General features: G+C 39.1%; 1 protein-coding gene across 3 annotated transcripts in view; it reads right to left on the bottom strand.

Moving 5' to 3' along the window:
* Positions 1–17,293, bottom strand: part of cc2d1a (coiled-coil and C2 domain containing 1A) — a 135,295-nt gene that overhangs the window by 38,449 nt on the left and 79,553 nt on the right. For all 3 annotated transcript variants that reach the window (XM_063035825.1, XM_063035827.1, XM_063035828.1), the window contains 2 exons: positions 14,945–15,076; positions 8,517–8,572 (listed from right to left, as the gene is read on the bottom strand). In XM_063035825.1, coding sequence (XP_062891895.1) covers positions 8,517–8,572; positions 14,945–15,076 — 188 coding nt within the window. The remainder of the gene's footprint in view (positions 1–8,516; positions 8,573–14,944; positions 15,077–17,293) is intronic.

Raw genomic sequence — 17,293 nt, 5'->3', positions numbered from 1 at the left:
CTACCTAAAAAGAAAGAAAAAAAAGAAAAAAAAAGAAAAGAACCGCCTGGTTATTGGAAGGTTTCCACATGCTCCATGGGATTCTAAATGAATTTGGTATAATTATTCGTTACTTTCCCCAAGTGACCAAAGTCTTTATCGGAGCACTTAAATATGCCATCCTATCTTTTGTAAATAAGGGTGCCAAATATTCAAAAAAGTTACATATTTATCTCTTAAATTATAAGTAATTTTTTCAAGTGGAATAGAACTAGCCATTTCATTATTCCAACGATCCATACTTAAATACGAATCAGATTTCCAAGTAACTGCTATGGTCTTCTTAGCTACTGCCAATGCAATTTTTATAAATTCTTTCTGATATTTATTCAATTTAAGTTTCGGTTTTATCCCTTCAATATCACCTAATAAAAATAATACAGGGTTATGTGGAAGTTGAATTGCAGTAATTTGTTCCAATAAGATTCTTAAATTTATCCAAAAGGGTTGAATTTTAAAACAAGACCAAGTAGAATGTAAAAAAGTACCAATTTCTTGATTACACTGAAAACATTTATCAGAAAAATTTGAATTTAATCTATTTATTTTTTGCGGTGTAATATATAATTGATGTAAAAAATTATATTGTACTAATCTAAGTCGAACATTTATTGTATTTGTCATACTGTCAAGACAAAGTCTTGACCAATTTGTTTCATCAATAATAATATTCAGATCTGTTTCCCATTTTTGCTTTGACTTATGGGTTCCTTGTTTAATTGTCTGTTCTTGAATCAAATTACAATTTCATTGGGTTTTCGCAAAAACATTGTTTGACCCAGCTTACCTTTTAAGTAAGCCCTTAGTTGAAAGTAACAAAAGAAAGTATTATTAGATATTTTATATTTATCCTTTAATTGTTCAAATGACATCAATATACCTCGTTCAAAACAATCTCCTATAAATTTAATCCCTTTTTGGTACCAATTATATAAAAGTTGATTGTCCATTGTAAAAGGAATAAGTCTGTTTTGGAACAAAGGTCTCCTTGCTAATAGAGATTTCTGTGTTTCATTATCAACATTTATCTTATTCCATAGATCAATCAAATGTGTTAATATAGGAGATTCTTTCTTTTCCCGTATCAATTTAGATTCCCATTTATATATAAAATCTTCAGGTCTATTTTCTCCTATCTTGTCTAGTTCTATTTTAATCCATGCTGGTTTTTGATCATCGAAGAAAGATGCAATAAATCTAAGTTGATTTGCTTTATAATAGTTTTTAAAGTTTGGAAGTTGTAACCCTCCTAACCCAAATTTACATGTCAATTTTTCCAATGATATTCTTGACATTTTACCTTTCCAAAGAAATTTTCTCACACATTTATTTAACTCTTGAAAAAATTTCTGTGGCAATTGTATTGGTAATGTTTGAAACAGATACTGTAATCTAGGAAATATATTCATTTTTACAACATTGACTCTACCTACTAATGTTATTGGTAATATCATCCATTTGTCAAGATCTTCTTGAATTTTTTTCAATAGTGGTAAATAATTAAATTTATATAAATTCTTTAGATCATTATCAAGTCTTATACCTAAATATTTTATACCATTTATCGGCCATCTAAATTGGGTTACTAATCGACATTGACTATAGTCTCCTTTAATAAGAGGTAAAATTTCACTTTTATCCCAATTTATTTTGTAACCTGATACCTTGCCATATTCATCCAATCTAGAAGATAATTTATGTAACGAATATTGTGGATTTGTTAAATAGATCAAAACATCATCAGCAAAAAGATTAATTTTATATTCCTCCTGATTAACTCTAAAACCCATAATATCTGGATCAATTCTAATTAGTTCTGCTAATGGCTCTATCGCCAATACAAATAAAGCAGGTGATAGTGGACAACCTTGTCTAGTTGACCTTTTTAACTGAAATGGTGTTGAAATTTGAGAGTTTGTCACCACTTTAGCTTTAGGGTTAGAATTTAAAGTTTTAATCCAATTTATAAAAGATGTTCCTAACCCATATTTTTCTAGTACTTTAAATAAAAAATCCCATTCTAATCTATCAAATGCTTTTTCTGCATCCAAAGCTACTACTATACTCTTCTCATCCCTTTTTTGTGCCAAATGAATTATACTGAGTAGCCGAGTTACATTATCTGCCAATTGTCTACTTTTAATAAATCCTGTTTGATCCATATATATTAATTTTGGTAAATATTTAGATAATCTATTCGATAAAATTTTTGCTATTATTTTATAATCCGTATTCAATAAAGAAATAGGCCTATATGATGCTGGTTTCATAGGATCTCTATCTTTTTTTGGCAATACAATTACAATCGCTGTTGAAAAAGATTCTGGAAGTTTATGTATTTTTTCTGCTTGACGTATTAGTTCCATAAAAAGAGGAAATAATAAATCTTTAAATTTTTTATAAAATTCAGGTGGAAAACCATCTTCTCCTGGAGATTTATTACTTTGGAGTGATCCTAAAGCTTCTTCAACTTCTTTTAATATAAAAGGCATATCTAATCCCTTCTGTTCTTCCAAATTCAATTTTGGAAGAGAAACTTGAGATAAAAACCTTTCTATCTCATTAACATCATTTTGGGATTCTGATTGATATAATTCAGAATAGAAATTTGTAAAAGTTTCATTTATTTCAAGAGGTTTATAAGATATTTTATTTGCCCTTGTTCTAATTGCATTTATTGTTTTGGAAGCTTGTTCTGTTTTCAACTGCCAGGCAAGAATTTTATGTGCTCTCTCACCTAACTCATAATACCTTTGTTTAGTTCTTATAATTGCTTTTTCCGTTCTATATGTCTGAAGCGTATTATATTGTAACTTCTTATTGACAAGTTGTTTTCGTTTTTCTTCTGACATATATCTTTGAGATTCTTTTTCTATTTTTGTAATCTCTTTTTCCAATTGATCTAGTTCTGCCATATATTCTTTCTTAATTTTAGATGTATAACTTATTATCTGGCCCCTAAGATATGCTTTCATCGCATCCCATAATATAAATTTATCATTCACTGAATGAGAATTTGTATCCAAAAAAAATTGAATCTGCTTTTTCATAAAAATCACAAAAATCTTGACGTTTTAATAATGTTGAATTAAATCTCCATCTATAAGCCACTTCTTCCTTATCAGCCATTATTATTGTCATTAATAAAGGGGAATGATCTGAAATATTCTTGCTTTATATTCCATATTTTTCACTCTGTGTTGAATATGCATTGATAATAGAAACAAATCTATCCTTGAAAAAGTTTTATGTCTATGGGAATAGAACGAATAGTCTCTTTCTTTAGGATTGATTCTTCTCCATATATTAATCAGATTTAAATCCTTCATCAATGATAAAGTTAAATTTACTACCTTCGATTTTATAACAGCCTTGGTTGATCTATCTAAGACTGGGTCTAAGCAAAAATTAAAGTCTCCTCCAATTAATATTTTTTCATGCGCATCTGCCAAATTCAGAAAAGCTTCTTGTATGAATTTTGCATCATTTTCATTTGGTGCATAAATGTTCATAAAAGCCCATAATTAAGAAAAAAGTTGACAATGTATAATCACATATCTCCCCGCAGAATCAGTTATTACATTTTGTATTCTAATTGGTAACGTTTTATTGATCAAAATTGCTACTTCCCTCGCTTTTGAATTAAATGAAGCTGCAACAACACTACCCACCCAATCTCTCTTTAGTTTCTGATGTTCTGTTTCCGTTAGGTGCATTTCCTGTAAAAAAGCTAAATCTATCTTCATTTTTTTAATATGTGTTAAGATGCTTTTTCTTTTCACTGGTCCATTAAGCCCGTTAACATTAAAACTCAAAAAATTCAATAAATTAGTCATTATTCTTCACAAAGTTACTCCAATCTAAAACATTATTTATCTTTTCAACTTTCATAGTTCCTTGGGGAATCTCTTTAAACTTCACCATGTTGCTATGCGTCTCCCTCCCAACCTTCCAGGCAGAAAGAAAAAAGAAGAAAAAGTACAAAAAAAAAACAAAATACCCCCCCACTAATGTTGTGAACGAAAGGATACACAATATTACCTCCCTCCATTTTGCGGGTCGTGGCAAAAGTCACGCTTGCACATATGACTAGCATAGCAATCGATCAGTGCTTCTTCCAGCTCCCCCGCAACAAAAAAAAACCATTATATATATATATATAGACAAAATTAGTATTACTATTCCCAACTAGTATTCCTCCAGTTTTAACCTTTCTTACCCCCCTCGTATAATTAATAATATATTTATACATTCATCCAGCTTCAAAAATCCATCAAGTCCATTCTCTAACCCAATCTTCATCTTCAATCTATTTCGCTCTCCTGGGTTTGTTCTTGTGTCTGGTGAGTTTTCAGAGAATCTCGCACAAACTGCTCTGCTTTCTGATAATCATCAAAAAATCTTTTTTCTCCACCAGACAAAAAAATCTTCAAAGTTGCAGGATAACGCAGTGTAAATTGATAACCATGCTCCCATAGGGTTTTTATCACTGGATTAAATTTCTTCCTTCTCTTCAAAAGTTCGTAACTTATATCAAGATAGAAAAAAAAACTTTGTTCCCTTCAATTATCAATGGCCCTTTTCTATCTTTGGCAGCTCGAGCAGCTGCCTGTAGAATCCTTTCCTTGTCTTGAAATCTTAAGAATTTTATTAAAATCGATCGTGGATATTGGTCATCTTTTGGTTTTGGTCTTAAAGCTCTATGTGCCCGCTCAATTTCAATTGATCGAACCCCCTCTTCCATTTGCAAAACATCCGGGATCCATCTTTGAAAAAATTCTATTGGTTTATCTCCCTCCATACCTTCTTCAAGACCAACAATTTTAATATTATTACGTCTACTAAAATTTTCCAACATGTTCACTTTCTCCAAGAGTCGGTTTCTTTCCGAATTCCAGACAAGCAAATCATTTTCTGTTTTTTCCACTCTATCATTCATATACCCCATTGCTCTTTCCATCTTCTGAAGCTTCTTATCCATTTTGTCCAGTCTTGCCATAACTTTATCATAGCACATCTTCGTATCTCTAAGTTCTTCTCTTACTTTTCTTAATTCAGCCGTTAATTGCAATATAGCTTCTCTCATATCACTATCATCTCCTTTACTTCCAATCGCTTCCAGTTGTTCCTCCTCTTCTTCATCTATGTTCTCTGCAGAATCCGATTCTGACTCTGAGTCATTTTCAATTGCAGTGGCTGTTGGTTCTTGTAGTTTGTATTGTGTCGGTTTGCGCATGCGCTCTTCTTTGCGCATGCGCATTACCAGTATCTTCTTCGAAGAAGCCGTTGCCACCGCCGTTGCTCCCTGTTCTACCAAAGGAGATCCAACCTGAGTCCGAGGCTCCATTGTTGCAGTAGGCCCTTTTTTCTTCCCGTCTCGCGGCTGCTTCGCAACAGCAGACTTCTTTTGTTGCGGTTTAGGAGGCATATCGTAAAGTAATCTTACAAAGTTTATAAATAGTTTTCAGAAAATATTTACTAACTTTGTTTTATTTAAATGGTACTTTACTGACTTGTTGCGGGAGAGCTGGATTTACACGTCTCAATCCCACGTCATCACGTGACGCCCGGTCAACACAGTTATTAAAATAAGACAGGGAGTAGTTTAAACACAGCCTGGGGAAGTCTATTGTACAATTCTCTCTTGTCCAAAAAGCAACAGTACTGACTCTTATCCTCGGTGCTAAGTCAATCTTTTTCTCTATACTGCCATAAACCGTTTTTAATTCTGAGGCTTTCAATATGGAAACCCATAAATCACATTCACTAATTTTCCTATTTGAACCTCTTGTTACAAAGGGAGTCCACCAGGACTTGCCTTTAAAAATTCATGCCAGCTTTTGCTAACCAAGCCATGATCACCCAAGTGACTGCTAATTCTGCCTGCTTATTGTTTCTCCAACTTACATTATCAAGAGTGACAAAATGACTGTTGCGACTATTAGGTTTGTCTCAACCTCTTTTTGATCAAGTCTTAGACTTCAAGATGCAGTCCCGAACCCATAGAGGTTCGGAGGATTACGACCAGTGCATCAGCTATCCCTTACCTTGCTTCTCTCAGCAACCCAAGATCCATCCCATTTGGACTGGGTGACGTATTTACTTCTAGGCACAGCTTGCCTTTCTGGTATTCTACTTTATCAGGTTTCAGAACACTCAGCGACTCTCAGCTCCTTCCCAAACAGTGATGCTGCTCGACCGCCGAGTCCGTCCAGCACAGACGCAGGCAGCAGTCTGCACAATGCTTTACAGTGCCAGCGATTATCAATCAGGGTTCAGTTCCTGCTGCTGTATGTAAGGAATTTGTACATTCTACCTGTGACCTCATGGGTTTCCTATGCCTATTCAGGTTTCCTTCCACATTCTAAAGGCACACGGGTTAGGGATAGCAAGTTATGGGCATGCTTTGCTGGTGCCAGAAACATGGCGAAACTCACAACCTGCATCCTTGGAGCATGTTAATCAAAGACACAAAGAATGCATTTTAAAGTATGTTTCAATGTTTCAAAGTACACCTTCACCTCCTCCAACCCGGCTCCACTGCCTCTATTCTTTGTGTGCTTTTATCTACCACCCACTTGACTCTGTCTCCAACTCCACCCCTCCCCTATGGCTTGATCTGCCCATTAGCCTTCACCTCTCCTCAGAGTTAACCAATTACTTCAGGCTTCTGTCTCACTGCTCCCCCTTTTCCCTTTATACTGGTCATCTTCCTAATCAGTCCTGATGCGGGGTTTTGACCCAAAATGGTGACAATTCCTCTCCCTTACAGATGCTGCTCGACCCACTGGGTTGTGATCTCAGCTGCACCTTGTGTCGATATCAGCTAAGGTAAATTCAGATGTAAAGTGTTTTCCCATTGTCAACTAATAAACAATTAATTCACTTATGTTTGCTGAAGGAAGAATGTGATATTCTTCCTTCTTCAGCCCTTTACCATTCCACCTATCACCCCCCAGCTTCTCACTTCATCAACCTCTCCCCCATCCACCTTCTCCCTCATCTGGTCTCACCTATCACCAGCCAGCTTGTACATCTTCCCCCACCTACCTTCTTATCCCGGCTTCTTCCCCTTTCTTTTCCAGTCCTGATGAAAAGTCTTAGTCCAAACATCAATTCTTTATTCCCTTCTGTAGATGCTGCCTGACCTCCTGAGTTCCTCTAGTATTTTGTGTGTATTTACTATGCAAAATGATTTAGTAACTCAGCCATAACCTCCTACTCCACTAGTAGATTTCCTTTTCTGTATCTGACCATTTTCACCTCTCCATCATCTTCCTTTTCACAACCTTACAGATACATGGGTTTCCAGCTGATGAATTGCTGGCTCTGATACAATGATAGTGAAGTATCTGATTCTTCATTGAAACTAGCAGTATATACAAATGAACCTATTGTACCCTCCATTCTATAAATGATCACTCAACAATTAGTTCATACACAAAATGCTGGAGGAACTCCAGGGTTTTAGCCGGAAACCTCGACTGTAGTTTTTTCTGTAGGTGCTGCCTGGCCTGCTGAATTCCTCCAGAATTTTGTGCGTTGGTTGGATTTCCAGCATCTGCAGATTTTATCTTGTATGTTAACAATTAGTTCACCTACACTTGCAGCAACAACACCCACTTGGCAATGAGGCAGTAGGCAAAGCAATCATACATAACTGTTCAGACAACATGAAAGGGCATGTTATACAAAATTTCTAAATGGTTATTAAAAATACTCAAAAGTATGCATTAATTTTATATTAATAACACCAGGAACCATGAAGAGTTTGAAGAAACCACTTGAATTCCAAATGATACCCAATAACTTTGCTTATTGACTATTTTTCCCAATGCTACTCACATTGCCCATAAAAATAAAAAGGACATAAGGAGTGTCAATACCTAATTTATGTTGTTACATACTCTAGAGAACTGGAACAGGCCCTTCTGTCCACAATGTCTAATTTCAGATAGCGATGAGGGCGAAATTCTTTCACTGGGTTGTTGCCACCAGAATTCTCCACCATGGGGAACTGGCAGGAAATCACTGGTAGGGTTCAACACATTCCCACTACAGGAGAGTCAAGGAGTACGAGGAGAGATGACAGGAAAGTGTTGCTGAGACCAAGACTAGATTGGCTATGATGTTATTGAAAGACGCAGCAAGATGACCTACTGTCTCCTTGCTCTTACATAGACTGGTATTAAATTCCCTGTAGACTGAATCTCTGTCCTTACTATATTCAGTAATTTGGAACACTTACTTGAACATGGTCTTCACAAATTGGGGTGTCAGAATATTTTCTCATGAGAAATACATGCTCTTAAGATGTTTAGATAAGGTATGGCAGCTCAGACCAAGGAAACCATTTGACCCAAGCTTGCTTCATTCAGGACCCCGATGAAACACCAATGATCAGCTCCCCCTTGCCACATTACAAGAACTGCAGAAGTGCATGTGCTCACTCGATACTAATGCAGGTCTACACTTACCTTCCACTCGTGACCTGTGGAGTATCCCTTCGCTCCTTTGCCTTTGGAACTGCAATCTGTAAGAAAACAAATTTGGCTTCATTCACATCCTCTTCCGTGTATCTGCTACTGTAGCCGTGATGGAAAACTTCAAACAGTGCCCTGCTGGCCAGTGATAGAGGGTAAATGAGGAAGAGTGGGTATAAGCAGAGATGGCCCACCCCCCTCCCCAGTTACTTCAGCCTCATGGGGTGCTTCTGATCCCTGCCCGAGGGCTGCAGCTGGAGGGAAGTAAAAAGCAATGGACCAATGAAGCCTGACAGTGAGGGGCAAAAGTATCTGTCCCAGGTTCAAGTCCCATTGAGGTAATGTGCACAAAAATCTAGGTTGACACTTTAGTGCTATACAGAAGGATGCTTCCTTCTCACTGCTGTCTTTGAAGTGAGATATTGAACCGAGGCCATTTGCTTAGTCTGTTGGATGTCAAGGACCTTGTCATTACCTCCAGTATTTTAACTAATTTTTAATGCCCTGATTAACATCTTGACAAAGAGCAATGTGATAATGACCAAATTCACAATCGTCTGGGTAAAGAAATCCCCTCTCATCAGTCCTGAGGTTAAACCCCTTTTTTTTGAAGACTCAAGATTGTTTAGTGTCATTGCTAGTACACAAATATAACCAAGAATAAAATAACTGTTACTCTGGATGTAGCACAAAAAAAACAAGATAAAGAACACCATAATAATAATAATAATAATAATAAAATAACAAAATAAAAATAAACACATAAGATACCTTATATGCATAGATTGATTGCATGTCCATAAAGTGACACTAGGCACAGATGTTGTCTATACACGAGGGGACTGACAGGAAATAACTAAGTTGTGGTGGTTGGGGTATGGAGGGTTAGCATGTGAAGGTGTTGATCAGCTTGGGGAAAGTAACCATTTTCAGTCTGGTGGCCTGCTGTGGATGCTACCTAGCCTCCCCCTTGTTTGGGAGTGGGACAAACAGTCCATGAGCAGGGTGGGCGGGGTCCTTCATGACGTTACTGACCCTTTTCCAGCACCTTTCTGTATATACGTCCTTGATGGCAGGTGGGCTGGTGCCAGCGATGCGTCGAGCAGTTCTGACGACCGGTTGTTCGCCACAAGCAGTGATGCAGCTTGTGCACCAAGAAGGTTGGGAGTATGGATGTGCATAGCCCGGCTCTCTTCAGCCTGATTGTGTGGAGTATGTTCTGGGACCATGAGAGATTGTGTGAGATGTGCACTCCCAGGAGTTTAAAACTGTAAAGAAGGGTGTGAGTGGTGCAAGTTCTCAAGTCCATTTCACTGGGGACTTCTCTGTACCCTTCATGTGCTGGTGGTTTTACACTGAAGACCCATACAACCAATTCCACTCCAACCCCCACTGCTCCACTGTCCCTCCCCTCAAGCCAAGAATCAATCTGGTGAAGTGATATCACTATCGCGAGTGCAACCTGTGATAGGATTCCAGGCTTTCCAAGTGTAATCGCACCAGGGCTCTATATAATTAGAGACACATCTTTACGCTTATACTTATGTTTTCTCGCATTGAAAGCCAAAATACAATTTCTCTTTCTAATTGTTTGCAGTACCTATATGCCAACTTTCTAAGATTCATGTACACAGACGGACACCCATGAACAGGACCATTTTTTAATCTCTCATCATTTGAAAAAAGCTCTACATTTTCTTTGACTTTATATTTTATTTCGTCAGCCACGTCCTCATCCATTCCCTTGATCTGTCCATATATTGTGAAGGATCTCTGTATTGTATCTACCTCACACTTGCCACCCTGCTTTACAATTTTTAGTAGAATTAGCAGTGACCACAACTAGGTGCTGTGTCTCTGTTATTACTTTAAGAAACCTCTCTGTGTGACTATCGCATTTCTATTCAGTATTCTCCCTTAATTTCATGGGTATAAGCAGCTCCTACAGAACTAAGTTCCGGCTGTTGAGCTCCAGACTCACAATAACATCTCGATGCACAAATTCTGCTGTTATACCACCAATTTAAAGTTTTTCACATGTACATCAAAACATACAGCGAACTGCATCGCTTTCAATGATCGATACGTCTGAGGATGTGCTGGAGGCAGCTCACAAGCACTATGGGCAGAAGTGAAGAAACTTAAGAGCACGGATCAGTACATGGAACTATGATGTTGTGGCCATTACAGGGACTGGAATAGACGTGTAATACCCCAGGGTTTCAATGTTTTATAAAAGGTAGAGAGGGAAGTAAAAGAGGCGGGGAGTTGCACTACCATTCGGAAAATATCACAGCCGCACTCAGAGGGGATATAATGGAGGGTTCGCCTACTGAGTCTGTGTGGGTGAACTGACAAGAAGGATGCATTCATCACTCTGATGGGATGGGATTGTGCTACAGACCAACCCCGCCTCCCACAGTGAGGAACAGATATGCTGGCAGATTAAGGAAAGGTGCAAAACAATAGCGTTATTGTTATGGGGACTTTCTCTTCCCTAATATGAACTGGGACCTTCTGTGTGCAAGAGGCTTAGATGGGCCAGCATTTGTTAAGTGCATCCAAGAGGGTTTCTTAAACCATAATATAGATAATCTAACAAGAGGAGGGGCTGTACTGGACCTAGTTTTGAATAATGAGCCTGGCCCAGTGACCAACCTTTTACTGGGTGAACATTTAGGGAACAGTGACCACAAGTTCTGAAATAGCTATAGATAAGGGCAAGTATGGATATTACGGGAGAGTATTAAATTAGAATAAAGCAAATTACAAGAACATTAGGCAGGAACTAGGGAGAGTTAAGTGGGAACAGCTGCCTTTGGGCAAGTCCACACCTGACACGTAGAAGGTGTATATAGACCAAGTGCACAGAACACAGGAATATTCCAGTAAGAAGGACAGACAAGGACGACAAGATACGAAAACCTTGGAAGTTGAGAGGTGATGAATTTAGTCAAGAAATAAAAAGGGAACAGTATGTAAAGCTTAGGAAGCTAGAATCAAAAAGAGCCACTGAGGATTGTAAAGAAACGAGAAAAGAACAAGGGAATTAGAAAAGCCAGGAGGAGCTATGTAAAGTCCTTGGCAAGCAGAATTAAAGAGAATCCCAAAGCATTGTATACATACATCAAGAGCAAGAGGATAACCAGGATGAAGGTAGGACCAGTTTCCTCTAAGCTGCGCGTGTGTGTGACCATGCAGCAACTGAAATGCTCCTGCGCAGCTGAAATTTTCTTTTATATTATGTTAATTTAAAGTGCCGCACAGCTTTCAGGCCATGTAGTAATTTCCTGCTCAGAGCAATGGTTGGTCCAGGTAGTTGTTAAAAAACAGAAGGAACGTTGGTAGGACCACTCAAGGATAAAGTGGGGAACGTTTGTTTGGATGCAGAGGATGTAGGTGAGGTCCTTAATGAGTACTTTACATCACTGTTTACCAAGGAGAAGCACATGGAGGATCAGGAAATCAATGGTGAGCATTTCAATATGCTGGAGCATTTCCAGGTAAAGGAGGTGGTAGTGGTGATCAGGAAATCAGTGGTGAGCATATTGATATTCTAGAGCATTTCAAGGTGAAGGAGGTGGTAGTGCTGGATCTCTTTAAGAGCATTAAGGTGGATAAGTCCCCAGGGCCTGACGGGATATACCCCAGGTTATTGAGAGCAGCATGAGAAGAGATTGCTGGGGCCTTGACCAATATCTTGGTGTCCTCTCTAGCCATGGGTGAAGTCCCAAAGGACTGGTGAGTTCAAGTAAGGAGACAGGGATAGTCCTGAAAACTATAGACCGGTAAGTGTCATGTCAGTGATAGAGGGATTTACTGGAGGCAATTCTTAGGGAGAGGATTTATGAGCATTTGGAAAACCATGGCCTAATTAGGCAGAGCCAGCATGACTGTGACTTGTGACTTACTAATTTCACTGAATGCTTTGATGAGGTGATGAGGGTGGTTAATCGAAGGTTCAAAGGTACAATTTAATGTCAGAGAAATGTATACAATATAATCCTGAAATGCATTTTCTTCGCAACCATCAATGAAAACAGAGGAGTGCCCCAAGAATAAACGACAGTTAAATGTTAGAACCCCAAAGTATCCCCCAGCTCCCCTCCCTCCCTCGCGTAAGCAGCAGCGAGCAACAATCCCCCCCCCCCCCACGGGCAAAAATTAATGAAGATAGAGCTGTGGATGTCGTTTACGTGGATTTTAATACGGTGTCGAACAAGGTGCCTCTCGGGAGGTTCATCTAGAAGATGAAGATACATGATGAATTGATCATCTCGATTCAGAACTGGCCTGCCCATAGAAGACAGAGGGTAGTGATCAAAAGAACATTCTAGCTGGAGGTCTGTGAATAGTGGTGTTCCACAGGGATCAGTACTGGGATCTCTGCTGTTTATGAACTACATAAATGACCTGGATGGAGACGTAGATGGGAGGCTTATTAAGGCTAGTAAAGAACACAATGGGATATATATAGTTGCTGATATGAGCGGAGAGATAGCAGATGGAGCTTAAACTGGCCAAACATAAAGTGCTGCACTTTGGAAGGTCAAATGTACACTATTAAGTGCAAGATCCTTAGCAGTGTTGATGAGCAGAGGGATCTTGGGATCCGAGTTCATAACTCCCTGAAGGTGACTACACAGGTTGATAGAGTGGTTAAGAAGGTTTATGGAATGCTTGCTTTTATAAGTCGAGGCATTAAAGTAAAAAGAAAAAACATCAGGAAGTTATGTTGCAGCTTTATAAAACTCAGGCTACTTCTGGAGTATTGCATACAGTTCTGGCAGAGGCTTTGGAGAGGGTGCAGAAGAGGCTTACCAGGATGTTGCCTGGATTAGAGGCATGTTGTATAACGAGAAGTTGGACAAACTTTGGTTGTTTTCTCTGGTGCCAGAGGCTGAGGGGAGATCTTATAGAAGCTTATAAGATTATGAGACAGGCAGTATCTTTTTTCCAGGGTTGAAATGTCAAATACCAGAGGGCATATATTTAGGGTGAGAGGGGTTAGCTTCAATGGAAATGTGAGGGGAGAAAGTTATTTTTTTAAATTAATATAAAGTGCTGGGTGGCTGGGTGGTAGAGGCAAAAATATTATACACTTTTAAGAGATGTTTAGATAGGCACATGAAAGTAAGGAAAATGCAAGGATATGGATATTGTATAGGCAGCAGAGATTAGTGTAAGTTACCCATTTGATTATGAATTTAATTGGTTCGACAAAACACTGTGGTCTGAAGGGCCTGTCCCAGTGCTGTACTGCTCTGTAATGTCGCCACACTTCCAGCATCATCACAGCTTGTCCATAACTTGCTACCTTAACCGGTACGTCTGATCAGAAGTCCATAAGTTGAGGCCGATTGTCTGGAGCCCCAGCTCTGTGAATCTCTCAGTCCTCTGGGGTAGTTGAAGGCCTAAGTTCCGCGTCTGAATTAGAGTCTGCTGGAGGATGAATTGTAAGGACAGTTTTTGGATTAGAAGACTGCGTATGGGCATGGGTGAGACAGAGGAATGTGGCTTGTTTTGCTGTTGTTGCTTGTTGTGTTCTGTGTCATTCTCCCAAGCATTGTGGACTAGCTATGTTGGTGCCAGAACGCGTGGTGACACTTGCATTAGGGCTGTGCTGGTTGTTAATGCAAACGACACATTTCATCGTGTGTTTCCATGTACATGTGATAAATAAATCTGAATCGTGAATCTTGGAATGTCATTGGGAAAACATACAAATTCCTTACAGCGAGAGTGGGAATTGAACCCCCAACTGAGAATTGACTGCTACACTACCATGTCACCCCATTTAACGGTGATTGCACTTTGTAAATATCCTGAAATGTGAGAGCTTACAATCACCAGCATAGGAACAATGGTCAATAATGGGAAATATAGATTTACCTCCCATCAGAGGAATATCTATGTTTCAGCTGGAAACCCCGCCTCATGGGTCCTGATTCAGGGTTTCGACCCAAACCATTGACAATTCCTTTTCTCCCACAGATGCTGGAGCACTGATCCCCAGCAGAACATTGCTCTGGTTATATTCTACCTGTAACTCTCATACAAGTACTCTAAACCTAGAATATGTACAACAGACTTTTATCAAAAAAGCACGGGCAAATAGCATATTCAGAAAGCTTACTGTGCTGATGGGTTTTTCTACTGAACCTCAGGGTCCTCCATTCACCAAATATTTTACACACATGATTTAGTTTGTAAAGAGCTCGGGAAGCTTACCATTCTAACCATGGCCCAAATCAACCATCCAAAGAGGCACCATCCCCTCAGAATATTCACATTCTAGCTTCCCTGCTGTATAGCAACATTTGCTATCATGACAGCCTTAAAGGTTTACAAAATGACATTGGAGCCCCAATGTACCAGTTTCAAAAGGGTTTAACTTTCAACATTACAAAAAGCAACCATACCACCGGCAAGCTCTGGGCATCAATGACAAGCCACTTCTCAGTCACTCTCTCAAGCTGCTGGGAGCTCAGCGGTTCCCGGATATTTACGATCACCTCCAACCGACCTCCAGTGGTCTTTCTGCCATCCAGAACCTAGGGAAAAATTTTTTAATGTAAAAAAAATGATTACATGTGGGAAGAACAGATACAGCAATCAATTAGGGCTTGCATTCTCCCCGTCTGTTGGAAAGGAAACAGATGGATTTGTAAAAAGCCAAAAGTGCACAGAAGAACACTACATCACTGAATACTGAGAAGAAAGAGCCACAGTTTTACTGGAAATCTCACTATAAGCCAAGCCACCATTAATAGTTTGGAGATACAGATGCTAGATGTTGAAGATGCTGGAATCTGGAGCAAAAAGCAAACTGGAGGAACTTAGCTGGTTAGATAGTATCTGTGAAGGCAAGGATGATTCAGGTTGAGGGTCTGCATCATAAATAGTTTAGCAGTAATTTTGACATCTGGCAACATGGTGTGTGATTTCATTGTCGACATCACATAGACAGTAGATCACACTATAGGGTAGACGGATGCCAGATCCCTCGCACTACCTGCTCTCCATTATCCCCTCACATTCTCTGCATGCTGCCTTGATTCTTCTTTAAGAATTCATGGCTTGGACCATCTCTGAACAGTGAACTCCACTGATCTCATCAAGGAAGAGCAGCAGAAAGGAATTCAAGACACAGGCTCTGCTACTTTTAACAGACTGAAGTTTTGCAGCCTAGGTCACTGATATACAGTATTACACTCACAAACAGTCCATTAACTGTAGCCAGTATCTTAGCAGAAGTGACATCAAATAGAAGGGCAATTGGAGAACACAGACCCATCTCCAACAGCCCTCAACAAAGGCAAGTACTTCTGTCATGCCCTGAAGGCTGTTCCTGTCCATCCATGAAATGACAGAGACAGGGTACTGATCATCAAACTTGCTCTGTTGCTAAGGAAATCAGATTACAGCTAACCCAAATCCACTTCAAATCTACCTCCTTTGGTTCTTCATCTTCCAATGGCTTGTCTAAAATAAACTCAGACCTTGACATTTTCAATCAACAATTTGTCTGAGCAATCATTGTAGAGAAAGAGTTCCTTGTCACAGAAAAAAAAATGTGCATTTTTGTTAGAAATTCAGTGCTAAATTTTGTTTTTTTTAATATTTAGAGATACAGCACAGTAACAGGCCCTACTGGCCCGACAAACATGCACCACCCATTAACATCCACGTGATCAATTAATCTACCAACCCACATGCCTTTGGAATGTGGGAGGAAATTGGAGCACCAGAGGAAACCCGTGCAGTCACAGGGAAAACATTCAAATAGCAATTGAATCTAGGTCGCTGGTGCTGTAAAGCATTACACTAACCGCTACACTATTGTGCCACCCCAGGCTGCCTTGTTCTGGCTAGAGCACTTAACATTGAACTCCTTACTTTCCACACTCAAAGGAATGTACAATACCTTTTCATACATAGGCTATGGTCAATTAATCATTCTGGTTAATGTTGGATCCTGATGTTTTTGTGATCCCAAAGTTCTTCAGAAGTCAAGCATGAGGCATAAAACTTGTTGCCTATGGCCGTTTTATTGTGTAAAAGTAGTTGTGGTCATCTCATACTCAGATTAGAGAGATAACAAAATCCCAATGATAGCAATTAACTGTGACACCTGCTATAGAAAAACTAAGCAGCTTCAAGGAAAATACAGACACTTCGACTGTTCATTCCTCTCCATAGATGTTGTCTGACCTATTGAGTTCTCCAGGATTGTGTGTGCACTTCTGGAATGTTCTGTTCCCAACTTTTGGTGCTAGTTTTACACGAGGTACCAAGTGTCAGGTGAAGAGGTTCTCAACAGCCAATCAAACACAAATCAGAGAGCCAGGGTGAGTCCCAGGCCAGAACACGAGCAAGAATGGGTGTAAAGGTTCAGGATGGAGTACTGTGACAAGCAAAGAAGCAGTTCCAATCGCTATGAAACTGACCAAAGTCAACAATTAAAATCCACAATCAACAATATGAAAATCCTAAAGATCAGGATGACCACCAAAACACATCTTCAAAAGGCAATGACTTAAAAAAGGTGGCATCCATTATCAAGGACCCTCACCACACAGGACATGCCCCTTTCTCATTACTACTTTTTAGGAACTGCTCCCCGCCCCTCCCCGTTATCAGATTTCTGAACAGATACAAATCCATGAACACTACCTAACTAGTTATGCTCTCTTTTTGGACTACTTAGCTTTATTTTTTTTTTAAATATATTTCTCATTGCAATTTATAGTATTTTTGTAGACTACATT

Source organism: Mobula hypostoma, chromosome 29, assembly GCF_963921235.1.
Source record: "Mobula hypostoma chromosome 29, sMobHyp1.1, whole genome shotgun sequence".
In the NCBI taxonomy this organism is placed as follows: domain Eukaryota; kingdom Metazoa; phylum Chordata; class Chondrichthyes; order Myliobatiformes; family Myliobatidae; genus Mobula; species Mobula hypostoma.
This window is presented reverse-complemented; position numbering and strand designations above follow the sequence as displayed.